Below are 24,786 nucleotides of genomic sequence, written 5' to 3'. Positions count from 1 at the left end.
AGTCAAGGATGGTGATGAGTAAGAACTTGGTTTCTTGATCAAGGAGACCCAGAAAGTCAACTTCATCCAATGTTGAGAGATAGAAAAGAAAAGTGACCTTCAAGCATTTATACTTCAAATAAAATGATGCACGCTTATCGAGACAAATAATATCTAGGACATTTCGTTCATATAACATTGGCCCATACATTAAATTAGCTAAAACATGCTCAATTCCACATTTCAATTATGCAACAACTAGCCCTAATTTTAGCAGTGTGCAACAATAAGAATAATAACATCAAAATTCACTTCCAACATTATAGAATATATCCAGCCAACATTTCATTCACAAGACAAATCTCCAAAACAAGATAAATAGCCCAAATCCATCCGTCAAAATTCATCCATCTCCAAAAAAAAATCCTCCAAGGGAAAAATGTGAAGTTCTCTATGATTAGAGAGATCCCAAGTCCAGTGATGATACAAATGAGTGTATATAACATCAATATAGAGCCTCCTAAAGAATTTGAATTAGCATATGGGCTCCGAAAGATAAATTAATGTGCAAATAATAACCCCTATTGGTGACAAGTCCACCAAACTAGCTCATAAATGTAAAAATAATCCTCACAAGGGGCCAAATAATGATGTATGCATGTCGTAGGGCCCTCCTAAGGCTCAATCACATCCTGAAGTGCCATATTTAAGAATAAATGCCTCAAAACATGATGGACAAGGGGGTGGCCCCTTGTTCTCCATGTAGAAGACTTGTGGTGCTTTCAGTGGGTCTGAGGACACATCAATGACCCCATGGTTCTCCATATGAATCGTAGATGTCTGTATATCCTCTGCAATGGTCCGAGTGGTGAAGTGAATGTTGCCATGACACTGTACAAATGTTGGGATACCTGCAAAGAGTGTGGGCTCCTATGGAGGCCTGCTGGGCATAATGTACCAAGCATATCACCATCATCCCAAAAGTGGATCGCTCGTAGTCTTTGAACATCCATGAAGATCTGTGGAGTGTTGTCTACGGCCGTGGAGGCCCATGGCTATCTATGCACACCCTACATGTGCTAATGTGGGTCTCTGGGGGTTAGGATCCCATATAGGGAAGCGAAACCCAAATGGAAACCACCTGAAATCTTGCATAAGATCTAATGCATCCCCTAGGCTTCCAATACAATCAATCATTAAAATAATCGGGTAAAAGAGCTTACGAACCATGGATAGCAAAGTGGGAACTTCATAATGGCATGCCCTTCCGCAGTGGGATTTGGCATGTGCTAGTGTCTCCAGGCTCCAAAGGGGTTAGCCAAGTATCTTATTAGGTGGTTTCAACCCTTAAAGGGGATAGTATGTCCAAGGCACATCCTTTTGATGGGGTTGGCAAGTGACAAATAGGTGAGGGAATGAGAGGGCTAGCCTTGGGCCACATAATGGGGCATAAGGGTAGCTAGATAAGGGAAGCCCACACCTGGGTATATAATATATAGGAGGGAGCAATCGTGGTACATGAGGTGCCCCGACCTTGATTTTTCCACCCTTTTTTATTTGTCTTTTTCCTTTTATGAATTTTCTTTAATTAACTGCTCGGAACTCAAAGGACAAGATCATGGTGTGTATAATATAACAGTGATTACCCCTTTTGAGGTAAGGCAGTTCATTTCCTTCTAGGGGTTGGGACAATTATGGGTTCTTGAATGATAGAGGAGGCTCATCTAGGGCCTATGGAACTAAGGTGATGGCCATGGATGGGGTAGAGCTCATGTGTTGGCTTTTGCCTACATGATAATTATTTTGTCCCGACCATATTTTGCATTTTTTGGTACAATTTCCTATTAAATGTGGTGAATTATGTTTTTTTTTTCTTTTTCTTTTAATTGCTTTTACCTCTGGGGCATCATTCTAGGCTTGACTTAAGGTGGGGGCAAGGGGATATGGAGGCTAGTCCTATATGGACCCAGGTGGGAGAAATGATGAATGGTGGTATAGTGAGTGGAAAGGGAGTAATATGTGTGGGTAAAGGAACGGGACCACACACCCAAAATCGGGGTTTCCCAAGTAGTACCACCCTAGAACTAAATGGTCAATAAAGGAGATTTCATGGGACTAAGATCCAAGGGTAACAAGTACAACCAAAAGAGATCAGGGGACAGGAGCACAAAACTAAGCCCACCCTTTCTGCCAAATCGCCCTTCAATCCATACCCAAAAGTATCCATGATAAGTAAACCCAATACTCAATTACCAAATGACAAGGCATACCTTTAGATTCAGGAGGCCCACCTTCAAACATACGAACAATAAAGGTGGGTGAGTGACCACATGGTTGGCTCAGGTGGCAGAGAAATGTCACAACGAGCTAGTAGGAGACATCAAGGGGTTGTCGGCTGAGGCTTATCATGGAGAAAAATTCTCCTGGGGATATCACCCATAAGGTGGTGGGTAACAGTCCTCTCTGGAAGAAGACAAGGAGGAGAAACAGGACCAGGCGACAACTCATGCAGAGATCGATAGGCTGTCCTCCAGATTGGATGAAGAGTTTGCCATGATCACTGATAAACCTCCAGGAGTGAGGTGGGGTGATTTGATTTTGTAGCCCCAAAGAGCTATAGGATGGGCAAGATTCTTGAGGAGGTCCACCTCTTGAATCAGAACCTTGCTATGGGAGCCCATAGTATTTTAGTAGCAAGATGGATCAGTGGCAGATGGTGCAGTCAAATGCCAGAGTGATAGATGCAGTGGTTAGTAGTGGTCAGATACTGGGTAGCGCAGTGTAGTTGGTACAGAGTAGAGTTAACAACGACGCAGAGGTTTCAGTGACAGCGCAGAGACTAGCAGCAGTTAGAGACTCGGGAGACAAATGCATCATACTGATCACAGTTGATTCCGTATTTTGGATGCTTTTTAGTTGCAGTTGTTGCAGTTGCAACAACAACAGATGGAGAGGGAGTTGCAGTGCAGATGCAGTGTTGGCAACAGTTCAACAAGGCCAGTAACAACACAAATGCAACGTATATAAGAGTTGCACAATAGCGGTGGGCAACAACAGCAGACATCAACAACGTGACAAGAGGTGGTGCAGAGACAGGGAGTTGCTTCAATGGGTTGCAGCGCTAGAACACATTCCTCACTAAGAAGGAGTGTTAGGTTTTGTAGCAATGGATGTGTTCTAGACACGAAATTTGGTGGAGAGGTTAGAATACATGTATTCTCCAAAAACCAGAAATCGTTTATGCAAATTCCACCTAGAGATGACTTAATTACAACAATTAATTAGTTCTTAATATATCGTAAGTCTAAACTTAGGAAATATCATTAATTAAAAGGTATTAATTAAGTCATGGTGAGAATCTTCTAGCAAAAGACTTGGATCGAATTCTAGTTAATCTTAGCCATTGATTAAGCTTTAATCATGGCCGTTGATATTTGTTAAAATTGGCAACTAGGGCCAAACTCCATGTGGGTCATCCTATTCACGGTTGATAATATTTTTATTAGATTCCTCTTGTCGAGAGGTGTAGGATTGATCTAAAGATCATCCGATTCCGATAAGTATTTATGGAGATATGAATTTATTTTGATTATGGAATAATTATCAAGCCGACCAGCAACTCATGTAGGCTCAGAAGCCCAATAGTCGCATCTATTCAATCATCAACATTTGTATATAAATACAGGAGGTCTTTTCCTCATTTCGACACACTCTCTCATCACATCTCTCTCTCTCTCTCTTCTGCGCAGAAAAGAGGCTCATCTCCTACTGCGCAGAAAGGGACTCTTCTCTCACATGTGTGGAAGGAAGGACGCAGATTTAGGGCTGCAACTGCAGAACAAAAGTTTGACTAGCGTTGACCATCTTTCTCTCTCTTAGAACTGCACTGTAGGTGGAACTAACTCTCCTCAGAAGGCCGCATTTTGTGGTGAAGGAATCAAGTCGATCCGACAGTTGGTTTGTAAGATATTGTCTGCCCTAGTTGAGGGCTGATCTAGGGTTTGATGCTGCTGATGTAAATCAGATTTATGTACTATTTCTCTCTGCTGAATTATTGAAGATAAAAGAAGATTTGATCAAAGGGTTTCCCCATATTGGGGTTTGTCCCTGGCTAGCCGCCACATCTTGTATCTCTTGTCTTGGCTTGTTTTCTGTCGATCGTTTAATGTTCTATCTGCACTTTACTTAATGTACATGTGATTACTAATCTGTGGATAATAATAAGAAAAGAAGTAAACTTCTCTAAGCATAGAAAATACCATAACTTAACATGGTATCAAAGTTGAGGTGAAGACAAAACCCGAGCAAGAGCAAGAGCAATCACTGAAGAGAAGATTGGCAAGGCTATCCTAAAAGAACTATGGGGTCCTCAACACTCTTCCCTGCTGAAGACAAGCTCCGTGAGAAGTCTGACTATCATGGATGGAAGATGTCTCTCGATCTAACTTTAGAAGATCAAGGATTGTTGGACCATGTGAGAGGCAATATTGTCGAGCCTCCATCAAATGCACCCACTGCTGCTAGGAACAAATGGAAAACCGGTGAAGTCAAAACAAAGAAGATCATCCGAGACTCCATCGACAAGCGTTTGGTGGCCTATGTTTCTGAGCTGAACACCTCCAAGGAAATCTACGATATACTGGTGAGTTTATTTAAAGTTAATGATGCAAATCAAGTTTTGTTTCTTGGAAATAAGCTGAAGGAAATTAAGAAGAGCAAAGATGAGAGTATGTAAGCATACTTCTTAAGAATCATCGAGATCAAGAACGATCTCCTATCTATTGGGGAGATTATCACTGATAGGGAAATGACACTCACGACTCTTGGAGGATTACCATCCGAATGGTACGTGTTCAGGACTACTCTTCTCAACAATAACACAATTCTTGGATTTGAGGAATTAATGGCAAGATGCATTCAAGAAGAAACAAGGATAGAAGAGCAAGAAATGCCCATGCCTAAAAGTCCTCCTGCTGCCTTTTCTTCTCATGCTAAGAAAAGAAATAATTCCAGGGCTAAATCAAAAAGTAAGGCTGGACCTAAGGGTGGAAGAAAGGACGATGTTAGATTTGCGATAAAGCAGGTCACTATGCAAGGGAATGCCCCGATAGAAGGAACTCTCACCAGGACGATGATCAAAATCCCTCTCATGGCAATCAAAGGAATGGCAAATCTAATAGCAAAGGTAAAAGGAGTGCTGGAAATCAAGGAAGAGGACAACCATTCAAGAAGGCTAGAAATTCCAAGTATGAATCTAACATTGTTGACAATAAGCAAGATGAATATTATCTACCAGCTGCTCTATCTACCTCTGCTCCTTCGGACTTGCTGGGAATTTGGCTTATTGAGAGTGGTGCCTTTTGTCGCATAGATTGTCACGACAATGCTCAGACCGGGGGCTGTCACCCTGATCCCCGATCTCTCCGTTTAAGCCGTCTCTCGCGGCTAAGGGGGGTAGACCCTATGGGATGAATGAAGACCAACTGTGGAGCAGTTGGGTTGGGAGCATTATTTTAAGAAACGGTCGTTTCGATACCGAAACGGCTGGGTTGATCCAAGCCATTACCCTCTGCTGTGACCTGGCCCTTGGAACGGTTCGACTGGCCGAGTCAGCCATGACTCGGCCAACTCGGCCGTTTCCGTTATGACTCGGCCGAGTCACAAAAAAACGCCCAGGCACACGTCAAACTGCGATTTAATAAAATTTTAATGGATTTTTAAAGTGTTTTTTGGTTGGTTTGGACTCCAAGCAGTTATATGAATTTGCTAAATGACTTTTGGGGTCCATTTCCCCCTCCCAAACCCTATTTAACACACCCAAGTGCTCTCATTCACTCACAACAATCTTATGCATTTGAGTGAGAGTCTTCTTTGAGAGTTAGTGAGCAGTTTTGGAGCAGCAGTGAGGAGTCTTGGAGGAGCATTGTAGCTGGAGTGAGGAGCTTCTTGGGCAGCCATTTGGAGCAGCATTGAGGAGCTGATTCTTGGAGCAAGCTTGAGGAGGCAGTTTGTGCCTGGAGGTATTTTTTTTCACCTCTATAAATATGTTTTTGCTTAGTAAATTTTAGGTGCATATCTAGAAAGCTTAGAGAGTGTTTTTTGTCAAATAAATGAACATTGAATCAAGGTTTTTTTTTTTTTTTTTTCATTTTCAGATTGTTTGCTTTCATTTCCTAGTCAAAAGATGGCACCTAGAGCAAGAGATCCTGCTTGGGCATATGTTGAAATGGTTGATAGTCAAATGCAATGCAAATTTTGCCATAGGAAAATTAAGGAAGGTCCTGGGGGCATTAATAGGCAGAAACAACACTTGGCAGGGATTAGAGGCCAAATTACCCCATGTACCTCACCAGAAATTGGGGAGATTAGGAAGAATTTGTTGGCCAGCTTTGAGAAATTTAAAGAAGATAAGGCTAGGCAAAGAGACATACAGGCTGAAATTGGGAGGAAGAGGGAGATACAAAAAATGATGGTTGCCAACCCCCATTATGATTTTGAGGGTTCTTCCTCTATCCCTCAAACTGATACATCCAACCCTTTCCGATATGTTCCTCCCTCTTTTGGTTTTGTTCAAGATAAGGGAAAGGGTAGAATGAAAAAGGGTGATGTGACTATCAAAAGTTATTTCACTCCCTCCTCTCCATCAGATGCACATGGTCCCGAAGTTAGTAAAACTCAAATGCAGCCCACTTTAGATGACCATTGGAAGAAAGAATTGAGGGAGACTGCTTGTGAGTACATAGCTAGATGGTGGTATGATGCTGATATCCCCTTTAATGCTGCTCGTTCACCATATTATGAGCCTATGTTTGATGCCATACATGCTGCTGGAAAAGGCTTCAAAGGCCCTACTATGCATGAGCTAAGGGGGTTTCGTTTGCAGAAAGAAATTCAATCCATTAATGAGTATTTGCAAGAGTTCAAGGACTCATGGGCAAGAACAAGGTGTACCATCATGTCAGATGGATGGACTGATCAAAGAAACCGTACCATCATAAACTTTCTTGTCTTCTGCCCACAGGGAACCATGTTTTTAAAATCAGTTGATGCATTTAATAAGGTAAAAGATGGCCACTTGTTGTTTCAGCTATTGGATCAGGTTGTTGAGGAGGTAGGGGTGGCCAATGTTGTTCAAATCATCACAGATAATGCCTCTAACTATGTTCTTGCTGGTAAACTGTTAGAGGAAAAACACAAGACCATCTTTTGGACCCCATGCGCTGCACATTGCATAGACCTCATGCTTGAGGATATTGGAAAATTAGATTGGGTCAAAAACACTATAGATCATGCCAAAAGCATAACAAAATTTATCTACAATCGTACATTGGTTTTGAGCCTCATGAGGAAACACACTGGGGGCAAGGATATTATTAGGCCTGCCATCACTAGATTTGCTACATTTTTTGACATTGCAATCTATGCTTTCCCAACATAGAAACTTGCAAAAGATGTTTTTCAGTGATGAATGGAATCAAAGCAATTGGTCTAACAAACCGAAAGGCAAAGAATTGAAAAGGAAAGTCCATGAAGAAACTTTTTGGAGAAAGGCAGCAGAGATTGTGAAGCTTGCTGAGCCACTAGTTAAGGTGTTGCGGTTGGTGGATGGGGAAAGGTTGGCTATGGGCTTCATTTATGAGGCTATGGATCAAGCAAAGGAGCAAATAAAGACGGTATACAAGGATAGAGTGGCAAAGTATGGTCCCATTTGGGCAAACATTGGTGAAAGATGGAACAATCAACTCCATCGCCCTATACATGCAGCTGGGTATTTTTTGAACCCACGGTATCATTATAAAGCTAAGGAGTCAGGAGCTTTGAGGGGGGAGGTCAGAGATGGACTGATTGATTGCATTGATCGCATGATCCCATTGGAGTCTGATCAGCTGGAGATACACCGACAGGCCAATATCTTCAGCAATACATCAGGTACCTTTGGGAAGAACCTAGCAAAGATTGCAAGAGAAGCAGATGAGCCAGGTAAACAAAAATTTCAATTTTCAAATTCTTAATAGTTTTACTTTTTTTTAAAAGTTTGTTAAATCGTTTATAATTTGAAAGTTAGATATAATTTGTGATTTTTTTGAGCTAACTCATTACACTCCTATGTTTTTTGCAGCACAATGGTGGGAGGCCTTTGGTGGCCATTGTCCTGAATTGCAAAGGTTTGCAATTCGTATTTTGAGTCAAACTTGCAGTGCATCTGGGTGTGAGCGCAATTGGTCTGTCTTTGAGAGGATTCACACAAAGAAGAGAAACTGTTTGGATAAAAAACGGTTAAATGATCTAGTTTATGTCCAATACAACCTTCGGCTCAGACGAAACCATTTGCTGAACAAAAGACCTGATTCAGATCCCATTGTGTTGGAAGACATTGATCCAACATCAAATTGGGTAGTGGAGAGTCGTCCAGCAGAGTTTGATCCTGATGAGGATCTTGATTTAGATTTAGATATGGAGACATCAGTTGAACTTGAACATGTTGTTCAACTTCAGCCTGTTCAGTTGAATGCAGATCCCAATCCACCAGCCTTAGTTTCATAGCCAGCAAGGACTCCAGTTGTAGGTGCTTCCTTTGCTCAGCCACGACAGAAGCGCAGCCGCATATCTACTCTATCTCAACTTGCATCTGCTGTAGTTGCACAACCAGCTAGTGGTACCACTTCTACAGTTGCAGTTGGAGATGATGATGATGAGGAGGAGCCATGGGGCCCCCTGTCTGACTCTGATGATGATGATCCAGAGATTGATCGACATGATCTTGGCTCCTCTGGCAGTAGCTACTAGCCAGTAGTACTAGTACTGGAGTCTGGTCACTGTCACAGTTTACTTTTGTTGTAGAGGCCATTTCTAGCCTCCTTGGTTATTTGTTTTTTGTTTTGAGTCTTTGATCATGTATGACAGTTGACTATGTATTGCCATTGGGTACCATTTTGATATAATGGATTGGTTCATGAGCCTACTTTGATCATATGTTGTCTTCCATCTATATTATAATGTTGTGTGTTTGGAAACATGAATGAAAATCTTTAAAATTATGTTTTTTTATAAAAAAATAAATATTTAATGTATTTTTTACAACGACCGAGTCATTGAAATCGAGCCGGCCGAGTCATTACCGTTTCGGAGTCGGAGTCAGAGTCGATCCTCAGCCGAGTCGGAGTTTTAAAACTATGGTTGGGAGACAGAACAAGGCGATTTAGCACTTGATTGATTTAGAAATTAATGTACCAGTGCCTTATGGAGTTAATGATGATTATTTATTAAATGCTGCAGAAAGTATAAACCATGTAAAACAATCATTTATCATCAAATAACCCAAACGATGTAAGATATTCAACAAATGCACAACGCCTTAACAATGATCCAGCAATTAAACTTAAAAAAAAATTAAATGCTTTAAATGATCATAAAATTTAAATGTTGATCAGTGACCACTTTCATATAGCCAACTTTTAAATAAACATATAAGTGCATTTAGCTTCATCACAATAGAGAAAAGACTTTAAAAAGAATTTCCAAATTTTTAATTAGCCTTTTTCAAAAAAAAAAAAAAATTTTTAATTTTTTTATATTTTTAAATAAAACAAAACTAAAGTCTAAATAAAACAAGACTAACAAAAAAAAACCTAAGAATTAAACATTTTATGCTTTTGGTAATTTTTATTTTTATTTTATGATTTATTTTAAAATCAAAATCAAAACAAAACTAAACTTAAAAATACCCATTTCTAAGACTAGAACCTAAACTAAATAAAAGTAAATAAAAAAGAATCTAATTAAAAAGAACTAACACCTAATAGCATAAAATATAAACAAAACCATTTTTTTTAAATTAATTAATTAATTAATTTTTATTTATTTTTTATTTTATTTATTTATTTTTTTCTGTAAAATTATAAATTTAAAATCAAAATTGAATAAAACTAAAATCTAATCTAAACTTAAATCTAGATTAAAAAATAATCCTAAAAACTAACCCTTTTTAACCTTTTTATTTATTTATTTATTTATTTTTAAATTTAAACTAAGATCCAAAAAAATGAAAAGGAAACTTTCTTTTTATATATATATATATATATTTAAACAAAACAAAACTAAAATTAAAATCTAAACTGAAGCCTCATTGTACAAAATCCAAACTAAAATGTATCTAAAATCTAAAAAAAGAACTTTTAGATGCTTTTTATTTTTATTTATCTATTTATTTTTTTCACAAAATAAAATATAAAACAAAACTATTCTAAGCAGAAACTAAATTAGACTAAATCTTAAAAGAACTTTTTTATTTTTTTTTATGATTAAAGAAAAAAAAACCAAAAACCAGATTTATTTTTTTTTGTTAAAAAAGAAAAAAACCAAACTAAGAGGACATAGAATCGACTTTTGTTATTGATTTAAAAGAAATGCTATATACAAAACTAAGCTAAACTAAAATGAAACATAAATTTAAACATGAACAAAATGAAATCGAATAGATAAAAGAACTAACCCAAACACTTAAAAGGAAATATAAACCAAAAAAAATACAGAAGCGTATTGCCTTGCAGCGGCAAGCTACAGCGTACGATGGCAGAAAGAGGAGGCTGCTAAAATGGACAATGATTTGCAGGTTGAAGGCTAGGCCAGCAAACAACGAGGATAGGCAGTGCGGCTTTCACTTGAGTGTGGAGGGAAATGAGGTTTCGTTGGCGAGGAAGAAAGGCAGGCAGGGAGGAATAGAGCTGCGTGAGAGGTGAATGGGACAGCAAACTGCGGGTTCCTTCGTTTTATTTTGCAAGCATTGAGAGCAACGTGAGGAGTTTAAGCAGCGATGAGGGACTGAAACGAAAATGGATGAGCAATACGCAGGTGGGCAGTGGAGCAGCGATGAAGGGAAGGGAGCTGCGGGCTTGATTGTGTGAAAAGGGACGGATTTGCAGCGTTTGAGCAGAGATGATATGGCTGTTGCGCGGAGGGGATTCGACAAAATGGTGTGGGATGGCAACTTAGAGCTGCAATGAAGCCACAACAACGTGGGGATGGCAATGTGATGCACCGTGGAGAGAGAAGCTGAGGTAGCAATGGACTGCGACGAAGAGCAGATGGGCAGCACGCTACATGAGTTCTTTTTGCAGGCTTTGCAGCTAGCGTTGAAGGCTATGGGAAATGCAGAAAGATTTTGAAAGCACCAGCAGCAATGAGAGAGGCCTGAGGGTCTTGAATTTTTTTTGAAATTTTGATGCAGCATGAAACCCTACCAGTCAGCCAATCGATCCAAACAAATTTCACCAGAAAAATATTTTCCAGAAATCTTAAAAAATTTAAACTGATCTGCTTCAGATTTCTCAACAAAAACCTTCGAATAACAGTTCCCAGATCCAAAAAAAAAACTTGGATTGCAGGAGTAATGCCTCTGCAAGAAATGGTTCTGAGGCCAGATCTTACCCTCTAGGGCCTAGATCTGGCTTTCAGAATCAGATTTCGACTTCAGATCTGCAACCTGCAACCTGTAAACAGACAGCCAGAACCTGAAAATGCCAAAAAAAAATATGAAACCCTAAAAACCCTAAGAACAACTAAATAATTACAGTATTTACAAATTAATGACTCTAAGCAGCCAGATTTGTCAATAATCCATAGTAATATTTTCAGAATCTAAATTTAATGTGAGATACTTCAGAAAACCCTGCATGCATTCATTAAAAAAAAAAAAATTCAGATGATAAGCCCGGGATTAAGAACTGGCTGGGCTCTTTCAGAAAATGCAATCCGGTAGTTGGCTGGTTCAGCCGAGAACTTCCCCTAACGCCTGGTAAACTCAAAACTAAGATTTCCTGCACAGCTTAAAATCAACCATTAACATAGAAGGAGAAAACAATAGTGAAATCCAGATCAAATGGGGATACCTGCCATTATATTTCAGAATTTAAACTATCATTCAAACCCCAGAGATCAGACAAGATACCTGTGCCTAAATCAATCTTCATCAAGCTATAATCAATGGCTGAAAATAAAATTATGCAAAAAAATAAATCATCTTACAGTACTTCCAGAAGAGTAATACTAGCAAGATTTTAACCCCAGAGTTTTTCTTTATTGCACAAAAAATAACTACAAGAGAGCTTTCTTGAGCACCAGACTCTTAGATCCAATCTCATCTCAAGTGACTCCTAACACCCTATTTAAAGGAAAAAATTCCAACGGCTAGTTCGAGTGATCCATGTCAAACTAATCTTGACTGTTGATGAAGATCAAGATTTCTTTTAATCTCATCCGTCGAATTTTTAGATGCATTTTAATATATTAAAAAATTAAAATTCTGCATTTATTTACTCAAAAATTTGACCTTTTATTATTTTATTATTTTTATTTATTTATTTATTTATTAATATTATTATTATTATTATTTATTTATTTATTTTTTAATTATTTTTTAAATATTATTATTATTTTTATTTTTTTATTATTATTTTTTAATTTTTTAATTTTCATTTTTGGATCCTCGAATTTAGCCTTTTGAAGAATCACCTAAGACCTAAGACTTATGAGGGGATTAAAATATTTTCTAACCCTCAAGACACTTTACATCATGACTTTTACAATTTTACATCTCAAGGGGAAAAACCCATTTGACATAGACCCTCATAGACCACCCAGTTTTGCGACACAACTATAATCTAGCAGATCAACACACTAGGATTCCCCTAAGATTCTAATGACAAAATTCATTCCGGCTTTGGGGTTAGGCTGAAGGAAAACTCTGCCCATCATGGATTGGTGAGACAAAAAACCTTCCGGAATGTAGATTATCACTAGAAAATTAGGTCCACCTAGGCAATTTACATACATGACCCAAATCTGCTAAGATTATTTACAATTTACACATGCAAACTGGATTTACAAAACAATATGATTGGGCTGATGATGACAGGCACGGACACGTCAATTAAGCGCTATCCCTTTTGCGAAAAAAGGGGGTGTACTGCTATGGGAAGTTGACACGTAGTGGTCAACAGTGCCTCAAGGCACTTCACTGGTTACAAAGAAGTTCTCCATAATCTGATAGAGAAAGAAACTAACCTGGAAATTGTCCTTGGAGATAATATGAAACATCCTGTGAAAGGTGTAGGCAATGTCTCTCTTAAATTGAATCAGGGTAATACGATCCACTTACAGGATGCATTATATGTACCTGACCTCAAAAAGAACCTAGTGTCCATTTCGGCAATGGAAGACAAAGGCTACAAGGTGGCTTCCATCAATGGCAAGGTACGTGCATGGAAAAACAATATTAAAGATGCCTTCACTCTTGGGTTTCGAGTTGATTCATTATATCAGGTCGGAGGAAGTCCGCTAGGTGTCATGTCTTGTGACATATCTCAAGCCTTGATCGAGAATCAAACCGAAAAGAATATCAAGATCTTAAGGACTGATAATGGGACTGAATATGAATCTAACGAGTTTCATGACTTTTGTAAAGAGGCTGGCATTAAGAGGGAGACTACTACACCATATACTCCTAAACAGAATGGTGTGGCGAAAAGGAAGAATTGTACGATTGTGGAAGCTGTCCATGCCATGCTCCATGATCAAAGACTTCCGAAGTTTCTATGGGCCGAAGCTGCAAACACCGCCATATATGTACAAAACCGATGCCCTCATCAAGCATTGGGTTCCAAGACTCCTGAAGAAATGTTCACCGATAAGAAACCTGACGTATCTCATTTTAGAATTTTTGGAAGCCCTGTATATTTTCATGTGCCGAAAGAGAAAAGGAATAAATTGGGTGCATCTGGAAAGAAAGGAATCTTCGTGGGCTATGGTGAAAATACTAAGGGCTATAGAATCTATGTAGCTGGTCAAAGGGAAGTCGTGATTAGTCATGATGTCACCTTTGACGAAGATATGGCTCTCAACAAGGTGGACAATCTTCCGACTTTGAGGAGCTCTCAAGAAGCCGACACCAGGGAACCAAAAGAAAAGGATGATGAAACAATGTCTGATGTGGAAGAACCCATGGATCCTATTGATCCACCTGAGCCTTCCTCTTCTAGGAAGAGGCCCTCTTGGCTTAGGGGGCTGCTCGATGATGCTGAAAGACACACTACACCCCGAGGAACCTTCCGTGAAAGTAAGAAACCTAACAGGTATTAGGGATACCTAACCATCATGAGCACGATCATACAAAATGAGCCTTCATCATTCTCAGATTTCGTCAAGCATCAAGTATGGAAGGATGCTATGACCGAAGAATATGAGTCTATCATGAAGAATGATGTTTGGGAAGTAGTTCCCAGACCCCAGGACAAGACAATTGTCACTTCTAAATGGCTTTACAAGATAAAGCATGCAACAGATGGAAGTATGGAAAAGTATAAGGCTTGTTTTGTCGCTTGTGGCTTCTCCCAGAAGGAAGGTATAGACCAGTGTGGAAAAGTCTGCAAAAAATCGCGATTTAATCCTAAAAACGTGATTAAACACAATTTTTTGAACTAAATGATTTAATCCCCCGACTTTTTGGCGACTTTTTCACAAAGGAAAAAATCGCGATTTTTTCGTTATACTCCCGATTTAATCAGGAGTTGACCCAAAAAGTCGGCCCCTTCCCAGGCCGCGGATAAAGAGGTCGCAAAGGTGAAAAAACTGTAAATTGAAGCTTCCATCCATGCATTTTCAAGTTATTGCATTATATTGTTTGTCATACTTCTTGCGAGCATAGCAGTCTCATTTGTAATCTGTTAGTTTTGAGATTAAGATATATTTTTGCTTTCCAAGGAAAAAAAATATTTATACTTCATATTTCTAGTTAGAAAGCAAAGTATACATTGGCTAAACCTTCAGGCTTTCAATGATCCAAACTCTAACAGCGACTGCCCCTTCAAAAGATTACAAAAGTACCAAAAGGATAGGCATACAACAGTGTTCCGTAGAAAGAACCCCACACCATCAAAAACATTGTTACAATTGTTGAATGCTTCCAGAAGAAACAACAAAGAGGAGGTCATGAAGATTAAACAACAACAACCTGTCCAAAAAAACAAAAACCCATTTTTCAGACAGGAACAAAGTACCTATGGAATCTTGTGACAGTAAAGATCCTTCCTGCAATGAGAGCATGTTTTGAAAGGGAATCTTCTTTAGTGGTGAACTCCCTGTAAGTGTGGGGAAAGGTTATGTATCAGAAGTGGATTTTACCTCCAAGAGTTTTTGAGTAATAGATGCCAAGGCTAGGTTAGTAATCTGACATCTACTGTTTTCTAATAAAATAAGCAGTTTGGAGTCACCAAGCATTAATTTTCACATTTACTGTGATACTCACCGTTAATTTTCATTGGACCTACCACCTGACACCTTATTACCCAAGCAGATTACAATCTATTGAATAAATGCATGACTTATTTCTTAATACAATTAGCGGAAACAAAAATATAAAGTGGAAGAGGATCTCAGTGATTGATTACTTGATGACTTTTAGATGACTCATGATATACATTTATTATATTTTTTGTTGATATTTTGACTCTTGAGAGTTGAGACTCAGATAGGACTCAAAATTCAGGATTTGATTCACTATTTTGATATGTGATGTAGCACTAGACTTCATATACATATTATATATTAGCTTTCTTTACATGTTTATGTGGAAATGCATATATTTGATGTTGTGGATACTTTAGATGTTAAAAAAAAATAAAAAAAAATGAATAATTTTGTGTATTTTAATTTTGCCGACTTTTCGCTGACTTTTTCAAAAAACTCTCGACTTTGATGAGTTTTTCAACTTTTGGACTCTTGCCGAATTAATCCCGACTTCGACTTTTTCCACATTGGTATAGACTATGACGAGATATTTGCACCTGTTGCCAGATATACCACCATCCGCTCGATCATAGCCCTTGCGGCTTCACAAGGATGGAACCTCCATCAGATGGATGTCAAGACCGCGCTCTTGCATGGTTCGATCAAAGAAGAGGTCTACGTGGACCAACCTGAAGGATTTGAGATGTATGATCGAAAATCTCATGTATGCATGTTGAAGAAGGCCCTCTATGGGCTGAAGCAAGCACCCCAAGCATGGTATGAGGGGATCGATAGCTACTTGATGAAGCTGGGATTCACTAGGAGTGAAGCCGATCCTAACCTTTACTTTAAGGTTGAAGATGACAAACCTCTCATACTGGTCTTGTATGTGGATGACCTCTTTCTAATAGGTGCAGACCCTCTCATTCACAAATGTAAGAGGGAGTTGGCTTCTGAATTTGAAATGAAGGACCTAGGACTAATGCACTATTTCCTAAGACTTGAAGTCTGACAGAAGCCAAGGGAAATCTTCCTTTCTCAAAGAAAATATGTGGTGAAGATATTAGAAAGATTCGGTATGGTAGATTGTAAGCCTGTAACGACCCCAATGAAGCTTGACTTCAAGAAGTTAAGCGGTAGTGCTGCTGGACCTATTTTACGAAATGCTACCGAGTATCGGCAATTCGTAGGAACATTAATGTTCTTAGTGAACTCCCATCCAGATATATGCTTTGTAGTCAACACATTAAGTCAACATATGGTTGAACCTCACCACATACATTGGATTGGTGCCAAGAATCTGTTAAGATATCTTCGTGGCACAATTACATATGGGTTAAGATACACTGCCAGAGATGTGAGACTACTTGGATACACTGATGTTGATTGGGCAGGCAGTGTGGTGGATCGTAAGAGCACTTCTGGGTGCTATTTCTCCTTGGGATCTGCTTCAATATCCTGGATGAGCAGGAAGTAGAGGTCGGTGGCTTTAAGCACCGTCGAGGCAATGTATATTGTTGCTAGCATGGCCTCCTCTGAGGCAGTCTGGTTGCGAAAGCTCTTCAGTGAGCTGTTTGGATTTACATTGGATACCACTGTGATCCTATGTGACAACTAGAGTGGGATTCGCTTGTCAGAAAATCCTGTATTTCATGATTGCTCCAAGCATATCAATATCAGGTACCACTATATTCGAGATATGGTGCAGCGAGGAGAAATAAGGCTCCAACATATCGGTACAGATGAATAGGTCGCCAACATCCTGACAAAGCCCCTAGGGAAGGTCAAATTCCTGATTTTCCGAGAACAACTTGGTGTCGTTCAAAGACCCTCTGATGAGGGTGCTATATGATGTATTGAGCTCTGGGAGCTTTGAGGGGGGTGTGGGGTACTTCTTGGAGCGACATATGACCACAAGGTGACTCACCATCCCCTAGTGGTGTACGTGTACAGGGTAAAAGAATCAAGACTTTCCCTGTGACACCCCGTGGCGACTATGTAGCAGGATGATTAGTTCTCCTGTGAGGTTTGGATGATGTGTTATCCATGATGATTGTGTAGCAGGATGATTAGTTCTCTTGTGAGGCCTGGATAATGTGTTCTCCATGGCGATTGTGGAAAAGATGATTCGCTCTCCTGTGGACAGGATGATTCGATCTCCTGTGGACAAGATGATTCTCTCTCTTGTGAGACAGGATGATTCGCTCTCCTGTGGACAGGATTGATTAGTTCTCTTGTCAAGGCATCCTACCCATGCAGTCTGGGACTCATGGGAATTACCTATCATTTGATCAATGAGAAGGGAAAAGAGGATAGGGACCATGGTAGTACCAATGGACGCATCGCTATATCTACCGTACTCCCTATGCTAGGATGACCTTCATTGATCTGGGATCAATGATACTGGTTTGGGACCAATGGTAGCAGTGGTACTCACTACGACACTGACTACGGGTCGGTTGAAGACTGGTCTGGGACTAGTGGTACACACTCTGAGACTGAATTTGAGTCAGTGGAGGATGACACTGGTTTGGGACCAGTGGTAGGAGTTGTACACACTATGACACTGACTTCAGGTCGGTTGAGGACTGGTCTGGGACTAATGGTACACACTCTGAGACTGACTTTGAGTCAGTATGATACATGCTCGATCATTTCTTCTTCTTCATAATTCGGATAAAGCAAAGCAGAGCAGATCAAAACTCGATAGAACAGAACAGAGCAGAGCAGGCATAATAGAGCAGAGCAGAGCAGGGGTCAAGCTGTACAGGGCAGTGCATTTGATGGATGAATAGTAGCAACCAACAGACTAGTGTTACTTGGGAGCGGGAACGAAAATGGAAGTGGGAGCTACATTTTTAGAAGCTCTCGGTTTGGGAGCGAATCCCGGAGCGTTTTTTATATAATATATTTTTTTTTTATATTTTGATACATATATGTCAACAAAAATATGTAGAATAATGAATAAGATATAAAAAACATAAAAAAACATAGATTGAATCATATGACAACAATCATCTAGAAGTTATAATCTTCATCAACCACGTCCACAAGTTAGTAACATAGTAACATACAACCTATTGAGTCTCATGATTCATCAATATTAAAGTTTCAAGCTTTCAAAATTCAATATATAACATTTATCATCATTGATCACCAAAGTTGTACTTGTAAGCTAAGTGTAACCATTACAACAAATAATATCTAACATGAAATGAAATGTTATAAAATGAAATGAAATGAAACAACTTTCAACTTTCATGAAGCATCATATTCATAATTCATTACTAATGAGTTATAATTGCCGACTTCAAACTTAAATTGTCATATATTGTTTAAAAAAATATCATAATAAATATGAAAGAGTCAATAGTTATAAAAGCTACTAGAAACTAGAAAAGAGAAGTAAATCTATTATCTATTTCTTATGCTTGGGCCTCTTTCCACCACGAGAAATGTCTAATTTTTTAGTCTTGTAGGAAAATCAAGATCTTTGTCATTAATATCACCCTCTAAGCATTAATATCCAGAGGTATCTTTGTCATTACCTCTGTATCTATATAGGGATCTTTGTCATTAATATCACCCTCTAAGCATTAACATAAGATAGAAAAAGCATAGCATGTCAAGTCAAGATTTTGTTTGAGTGATGCATTCGTTTTTAGGGGGGTCATGATACAGGAGTTCGAAAACCAATGTCACTAACATCAAGGTACAGAGAGGGATTGGTGCTCTTGATTAAATACGAGTTCCATACCCTTATACATGACAAAATTCAATGGAAACATTGCAATCCCCCATCCTGAAACCCTGAAAAATTGATAAGTCTGTTGGATTCTGAATGAAATCTAAATTCTACTTTCTCCATATGAAATCCAATGAGGCCGGAACCACTCTCAAACATCCTGAGTCATTTCATGGTAATGTTAAAAATTTAAGTAAAAGGATGAAAATGAAGATTAAGGAGAATGTCACTTTTGCTTTAAGAATTTAACATTACCATGAATTGCATATCAATACTAGGGCCTAGACTTGATCATTAAGCTGCCCCACTCAAAAATTATTTGTTTCCTTCAAAACAAATTGGATTTCGAACATTACTACAAAACAAAAATTGCAAAAAAGGAAAAACGCTCCTGAAAATGCAGGGAGCGATTTTTTTTTTTAGGGAACGCGCTCCTGGCCCGCTCTCGAGTCGCTCCCACCCGGAGCGCGGATTGGGAGCAGGATCGAGGGGGGGTGCTCCCCCGCAACACTGTGACAGACGAATTGCAGATGGAGTTATCCCTAGTTGAGAGGGAGTGTTAAAATTGGCAACTAGGGCCAAACTCCATGTGGGTCATCTTATTCATGGCTAATAATATTTTTATTAGATTCCTCTTGTCGAGAGGTGTAGGATTGATCTAAAGATCATCCGATTCCAAAAGTATTTATGGAGATATGAATTTATATTGATTATGGAATAATTATCAAGCCAACCAGCAACTCATGTAGGCTGAGAAGCCCAATAGTCGCATCTATTCAATCATCAACATTTGTATATAAATACTTGAGGTCTTTTCCTCATTTGGACACACTCTCTCATCACATCTCTCTCTCTCTCCTGCGCAGAAAAGAGGCTCATCTCCTATTGCGCAGAAAGGGACTCTTCTCTCACGCGTGTGAAGGAAGGACGCAGATTTAGGGCTGCAACTGCAGAACAGAAGTTTGACCAGTGTTGACCATCTTTCTCTCTCTTAGAACTGCGCTGTAGGTGGAACTGACTCTCCTCAGAAGGTCGCATTTTTTGGTGAAGGAATCAAGCCAATTCGATGGTCGTTTTGCAAGATATTGTCTGTCCTAGTCGAGCGCTGATCTAGGGTTCACTGCTGCTGATGTAAATCAGAGTTATGTACTATTTCTCTTTGCTGAATTATTGAAGATAAAAGAAGATTTGATCAAAGGGTTTCCCCATATTGGGGTTTGTCCCTGGCTAGCCGCCACATCTTGTGTCTCTTGCCTTGGCTTGTTTTCTGTCGATTGTTTAATGTTCTATCTGCACTTTACTTAATGTACATGTGATTACTAATCTGTGGATAATAATAAGAAAAGAAGTAAATTTCTCTAAGCGTATAACGTACCATAACTTAACAATATCTCAATAAGAAATTATAAGAAGAAACTATATGGGTCTTGGAGAAGATACACTAGCAGTTTGATTTCACTAGCAGATTGATTTGTAGAGTAGCAACACTGAGTTGCGGATAGTAAGGTCGGAGGAAGTTTTTCCAGTTCCGGTGAGTTCACTGCAGAGAGGCAATAATTGCCACAGAGAGGTAGCACAGAGCCACGTAGAGGCAACACAACGCTTCAAGAGGGATTACGTATATTTCTTGGGAGAAGCAATGATTCAGTGGCAGAAGCCGGAGAGAGAGTTCGGAGGCCAGGAGGATCCATCTTCAAGACAACAACTATTGAGATAATGAGAGTGAAAGCAATTCTGAGTTGTGAGGATGCAGTACTGCGTAGGATGATGTAGTGATTGCGCAGAGGCAACAAAGAGCAACTTAAAGTGAGCCAAGGTCAGTGTTGGATCGCCTGTGGGAGTGAGATTTTTCTCACTAGATTTTTGTCAGTCATTTCTCTGTATGGATTGCTAGATTTGATCATCCATAGTCTTGTACTCAGATTTACTACTACATTATATTAAAACCCTCAGCTGCTGCACTGGTTTTCCGGAGTTGTGTTTTTCCGGGGACTTAGTCCAAAAATAACTGTGTATTTGTGTGTGTGTGTGTGCATCTATTCTTCCAACATTTCTATTTCTTCCGCGTTATTTATTTTGTGAAGGCTGTAGTGTATTTGTTTCAATATTTGTCGTAGCACACAACAAATAATTTGTTTAATTAAATTAACAAATAGAAGAAATAACATCAGTTGCTGCAATAGGATTCTGGGTTTCGGAATTTTCACACTCTGATGTTGCATTTATGCTACTGCTGACACTATTATACTGCTGCCAACTTTGCATATGCACTGCAACTCCGCCTCATCTGTTGCTACTGCAACTGCAACTAAGAAGCATCTTAAATACTGAATCAACTCTGTGTGCTGCATCTGTCTCCTAATTTCTAATTGCTACTAGCTACTGCACTATCTACATAAGAATCTGCATTGCTGCTGACTTTGCACTATGCCACTTTGCACCGCTGCCAACACTACACTGCGCTCCTCGACACCTAATTTCTACTAGTCTACAACTGTCACTCTGGAATCTGACTGCAACACTGACACTAATCCATCCTGCTACTAAATACGGTGGGCCCTCGTACCTGGGTAATGATCCATGAGGAGGATATCTCAATGAACATTGCCGAAACTCTATAAATCTGGGACTACAGCTCCATATCCCCCCACCTCTCTCCTGGAGATATAGCTGCAAACATGGAAAAATCTTCTTCCAACCTAGAGGGCAACTTATCTATCTCTGCAGACATTGCTGCTTGGTCCTACTTCTCCTTCTTGTCCTTCTTTCTGAGAGGACACTACGTACTGTAGTGGCCAAGCTCGTCATACCTGAAGCATTTGACCTTAGATAGGTCCTTCTTCTTTTTCTTCTCCCCTTGTCCGTAGTTGGGACCCTTTGATGCTAGGGCCACATTCTCCTCTTCATCCTTCACGCCCTTGCTGTTGCTTCCGATGATGGTACTCTTCAATAGAACATACCTCAACTCCTCCTGTTGTAGATTGGACCACATCCTATCCCATCTAGGCATTGTGTCTCTGCCCAAGATACTTTGGATTAGCACCTGTCACTCCTCTAAGACAATGTTTAGTGTCAACAGTACAAGCTATGTTGGTTGAGGTACCTCCCAAACGGCTGCAAGTTGATCTTGGACCTCCTGAATCCTGGTGAGGAAGGAGTCTATGCCTTCACCCTTAATCATCCTGATGCTCTTTAGCTTCTCCTGCAGGAACATCTTTCGCTACTTAGAGCATCCCACATTTCCTTGGTCGTTTATTTTTTTGCCACAAGTGAGACTACATGGTCTCAGACTCCATCTAGGATCAATCTCTTTGCCTTCGCCATCTCCTTCCTATACTCCTTGAGCTGATCAACATCCTGGGGTACTGCTATCACATTGTCCACGTAGGCTTTTAGGCCATGTTCATCCAACAGGAAGGTCATCCTTGCCTTCCAGATGACAAAGTTGGAGGCTCCCTCCAACCTATCCTGATCTCTAAGCCCAACAGTGGCCATCTCTAAATCTTGTCGAAAATCTCCCTCTTTCCCTATGCTTGGCTACTGGATCTGCTATTCGCACTCCCTTCTGGAGTGAGGAAATCTACTCACAGCTACTTCCAATCTGCAACTGGAAAATCAGATTTGTAGAACTGAAAACCCCCTGAGAGAACTTTCCCTTTGTGTGTGCCTTTCTCTTCCACCTGATGTTGATTTTGCTGCTGCAAAACCCTTTTGCGCTCAGGTAAGGAATCTACTCAATGAAAATCTGATCTTCTTCACTGGAACTGCTTTCTGGTTTCGCTACTCCCTACTGGAACTACTACTAGGCCCTGCAAAGTTTTCCTACCACTGGTGCTGGTAAAATCAAACCCTCTGGAAATAATAACTTGGACTCCTCTAGAAATGTAGCAATTCAACCCCCTGGAATTGATAATTCAGCTACACCTGAAGATATCAGTTCGACCTCCTCTCGCATGTGAAATTTGGCCTCCCTGATTTAGCAATTCGACCTTCTTCTAAAGATGATAATTTGGTCTCCTTGAATAAGCAATCTGGCTTTCTTTTGAAGATGAGAATTTCCTAGACTAGCTAGGGTGGATTTTCCACCATTGAAGCTAATTGCCACCAGCTAGAGTGCACAGTTTCAACACCCAAGCCAGGGATGCACAAGGGTTTGCCCTCGCTCAATAAGCTGCTTGAGCTCCAAGTAAATGCACAAATCAAATCTCACACCTTTTCCTCAAGCCTTCTCTTTCTTTTATAACATTTTTCCTCATCCAAATACCATTGTTGGCTATCAATACCATGGGTCACTTTATTTTCTAAAGCAGCTTACCACCTTTTATATAAATATTAAATTAATATCTAATAATTAGCTAGTTGAGCTCCGTTTTACTCGACTATAACCTACAGTGATCATGATAGGTTAGTAAGTCAAACTCTCCGCTGCTATGGATTGGAAAGGGACATCATGGTCTTGCAGTCCCATTGATCATTATTTTGTCTGTTTGAGGACTTTTGTATAGATTTTCAATTTTCAGCCAGTTCATCTTTCATGTGCTGACTATTTGAGGTTTTTAATATTTTGCCTGTCAATTATTAATGCAAGTTGCCTCTTAAGGGAAAGGCGAGAATCTTCTAGAAAATGTTTGAAATATGAACATAAAGGCAGAAACGATTAAATTTGATTCTGAATTGAATGAAGCTACTTTGGGCACATTCATCAAGGTGATTAATCTGAATCTAATATACTCCTAGAAAGCAGTCTGCTGTGAGCCAGGAAAAAGGATCTAGTCCACCCACAATGCTGTATACAACCACTACTGTACTAGAGATGTCACTAAATTAATTGCAGTTATACCTAATCCTACAGACAAAACAAAGACAGCAGGTTTTTAGAAGTTGAAGATAATCTCTAGAACCTCAAATTAAAGCCAATCACAATAATATGTTACATCAAATTTTGTTGCAAAAACCTCTGTGAAATGGAAATTTAAACATCAAGATAACAGTTATAAATACCTGCAAATTGACAGTGCTTTTATAGACGGATCTTATATAATGTATCCCAGCTATATCTTTCCTGTTCATTGTGCAGATTACAGAATTTAAAATTATATATGAAAATATTGAATAAATAAAGGCTACTTCCATATTTAAACTGTAAGAAGAAACAATATAATGGATAAATCAAGATGTTTGAACTTTGAATCACAGGAAAGTGTAATATTTTTTAACACAGAAGTGGATTTTAAATAGTTGAGAATTGAAGGATTCTTTCTGTTGTGCAAAAAAGGGTTGAGAATTTACGCATCAAGAAAAAATCCAGCATCGGCATGACATTTCACTGTGGCTGTGCTTGGTAGAAGCTCACGGAAATTGTCACAATGCAAATATGTTGCTAAACCACCAGCTGAGCAACCAGAGAGAAGAGCCTTCATACGAGAGAGAAAAGCTTTCATTAGTGCAACGTTTCAAATACTCACACAAGAAAACCACAAAAGAAAATTGAAAAGTTATGAATACCTTATGATATAGTCTAGGTATTTGTCTGCAGAAAACCAACTAGTAATTCGCTAGTAAACTCTGTAATTTTTACCTTGATTAAAGATGGCTAAGATGCTAACACAATGGAATGAATAAGTCCCATAAAGGGTAATATGTTCCAATAAATAAAGAAATATATAATCCACTTCAAGAGGTTGTCATTCTCCTTGCTCCTTAAAGAGTTGGTGGGGCTCTTGATGGGTTGGCACATGAGTTCATGGAATATTTTGACTTACTCTTACTTGGATCCACTA

The 24,786-nt window shown here is 39.3% G+C and overlaps 1 protein-coding gene across 2 annotated transcripts in view; it reads right to left on the bottom strand.

The window, feature by feature from the left end:
- The window catches only part of LOC149150241 (pectin acetylesterase 8-like), a 397,641-nt gene that overhangs the window by 195,194 nt on the left and 177,661 nt on the right, over positions 1-24,786 (bottom strand). For both annotated transcript variants that reach the window (XM_089437942.1, XM_089437943.1), the window contains exons 6-7: positions 24,296-24,420; positions 24,008-24,068 (exon numbers count right to left, since the gene is read on the bottom strand). In XM_089437942.1, the coding sequence (XP_089294068.1) occupies positions 24,008-24,068; positions 24,296-24,420 (186 nt within the window). The remainder of the gene's footprint in view (positions 1-24,007; positions 24,069-24,295; positions 24,421-24,786) is intronic.

The sequence above is a fragment of the Pinus tabuliformis genome, chromosome 9 (assembly GCF_031772625.1).
Source record: "Pinus tabuliformis cultivar Carrire ecotype Pingquan chromosome 9, CPIR1, whole genome shotgun sequence".
Classification (NCBI taxonomy): Eukaryota; Viridiplantae; Streptophyta; class Pinopsida; order Pinales; family Pinaceae; genus Pinus; species Pinus tabuliformis.
This window is presented reverse-complemented; position numbering and strand designations above follow the sequence as displayed.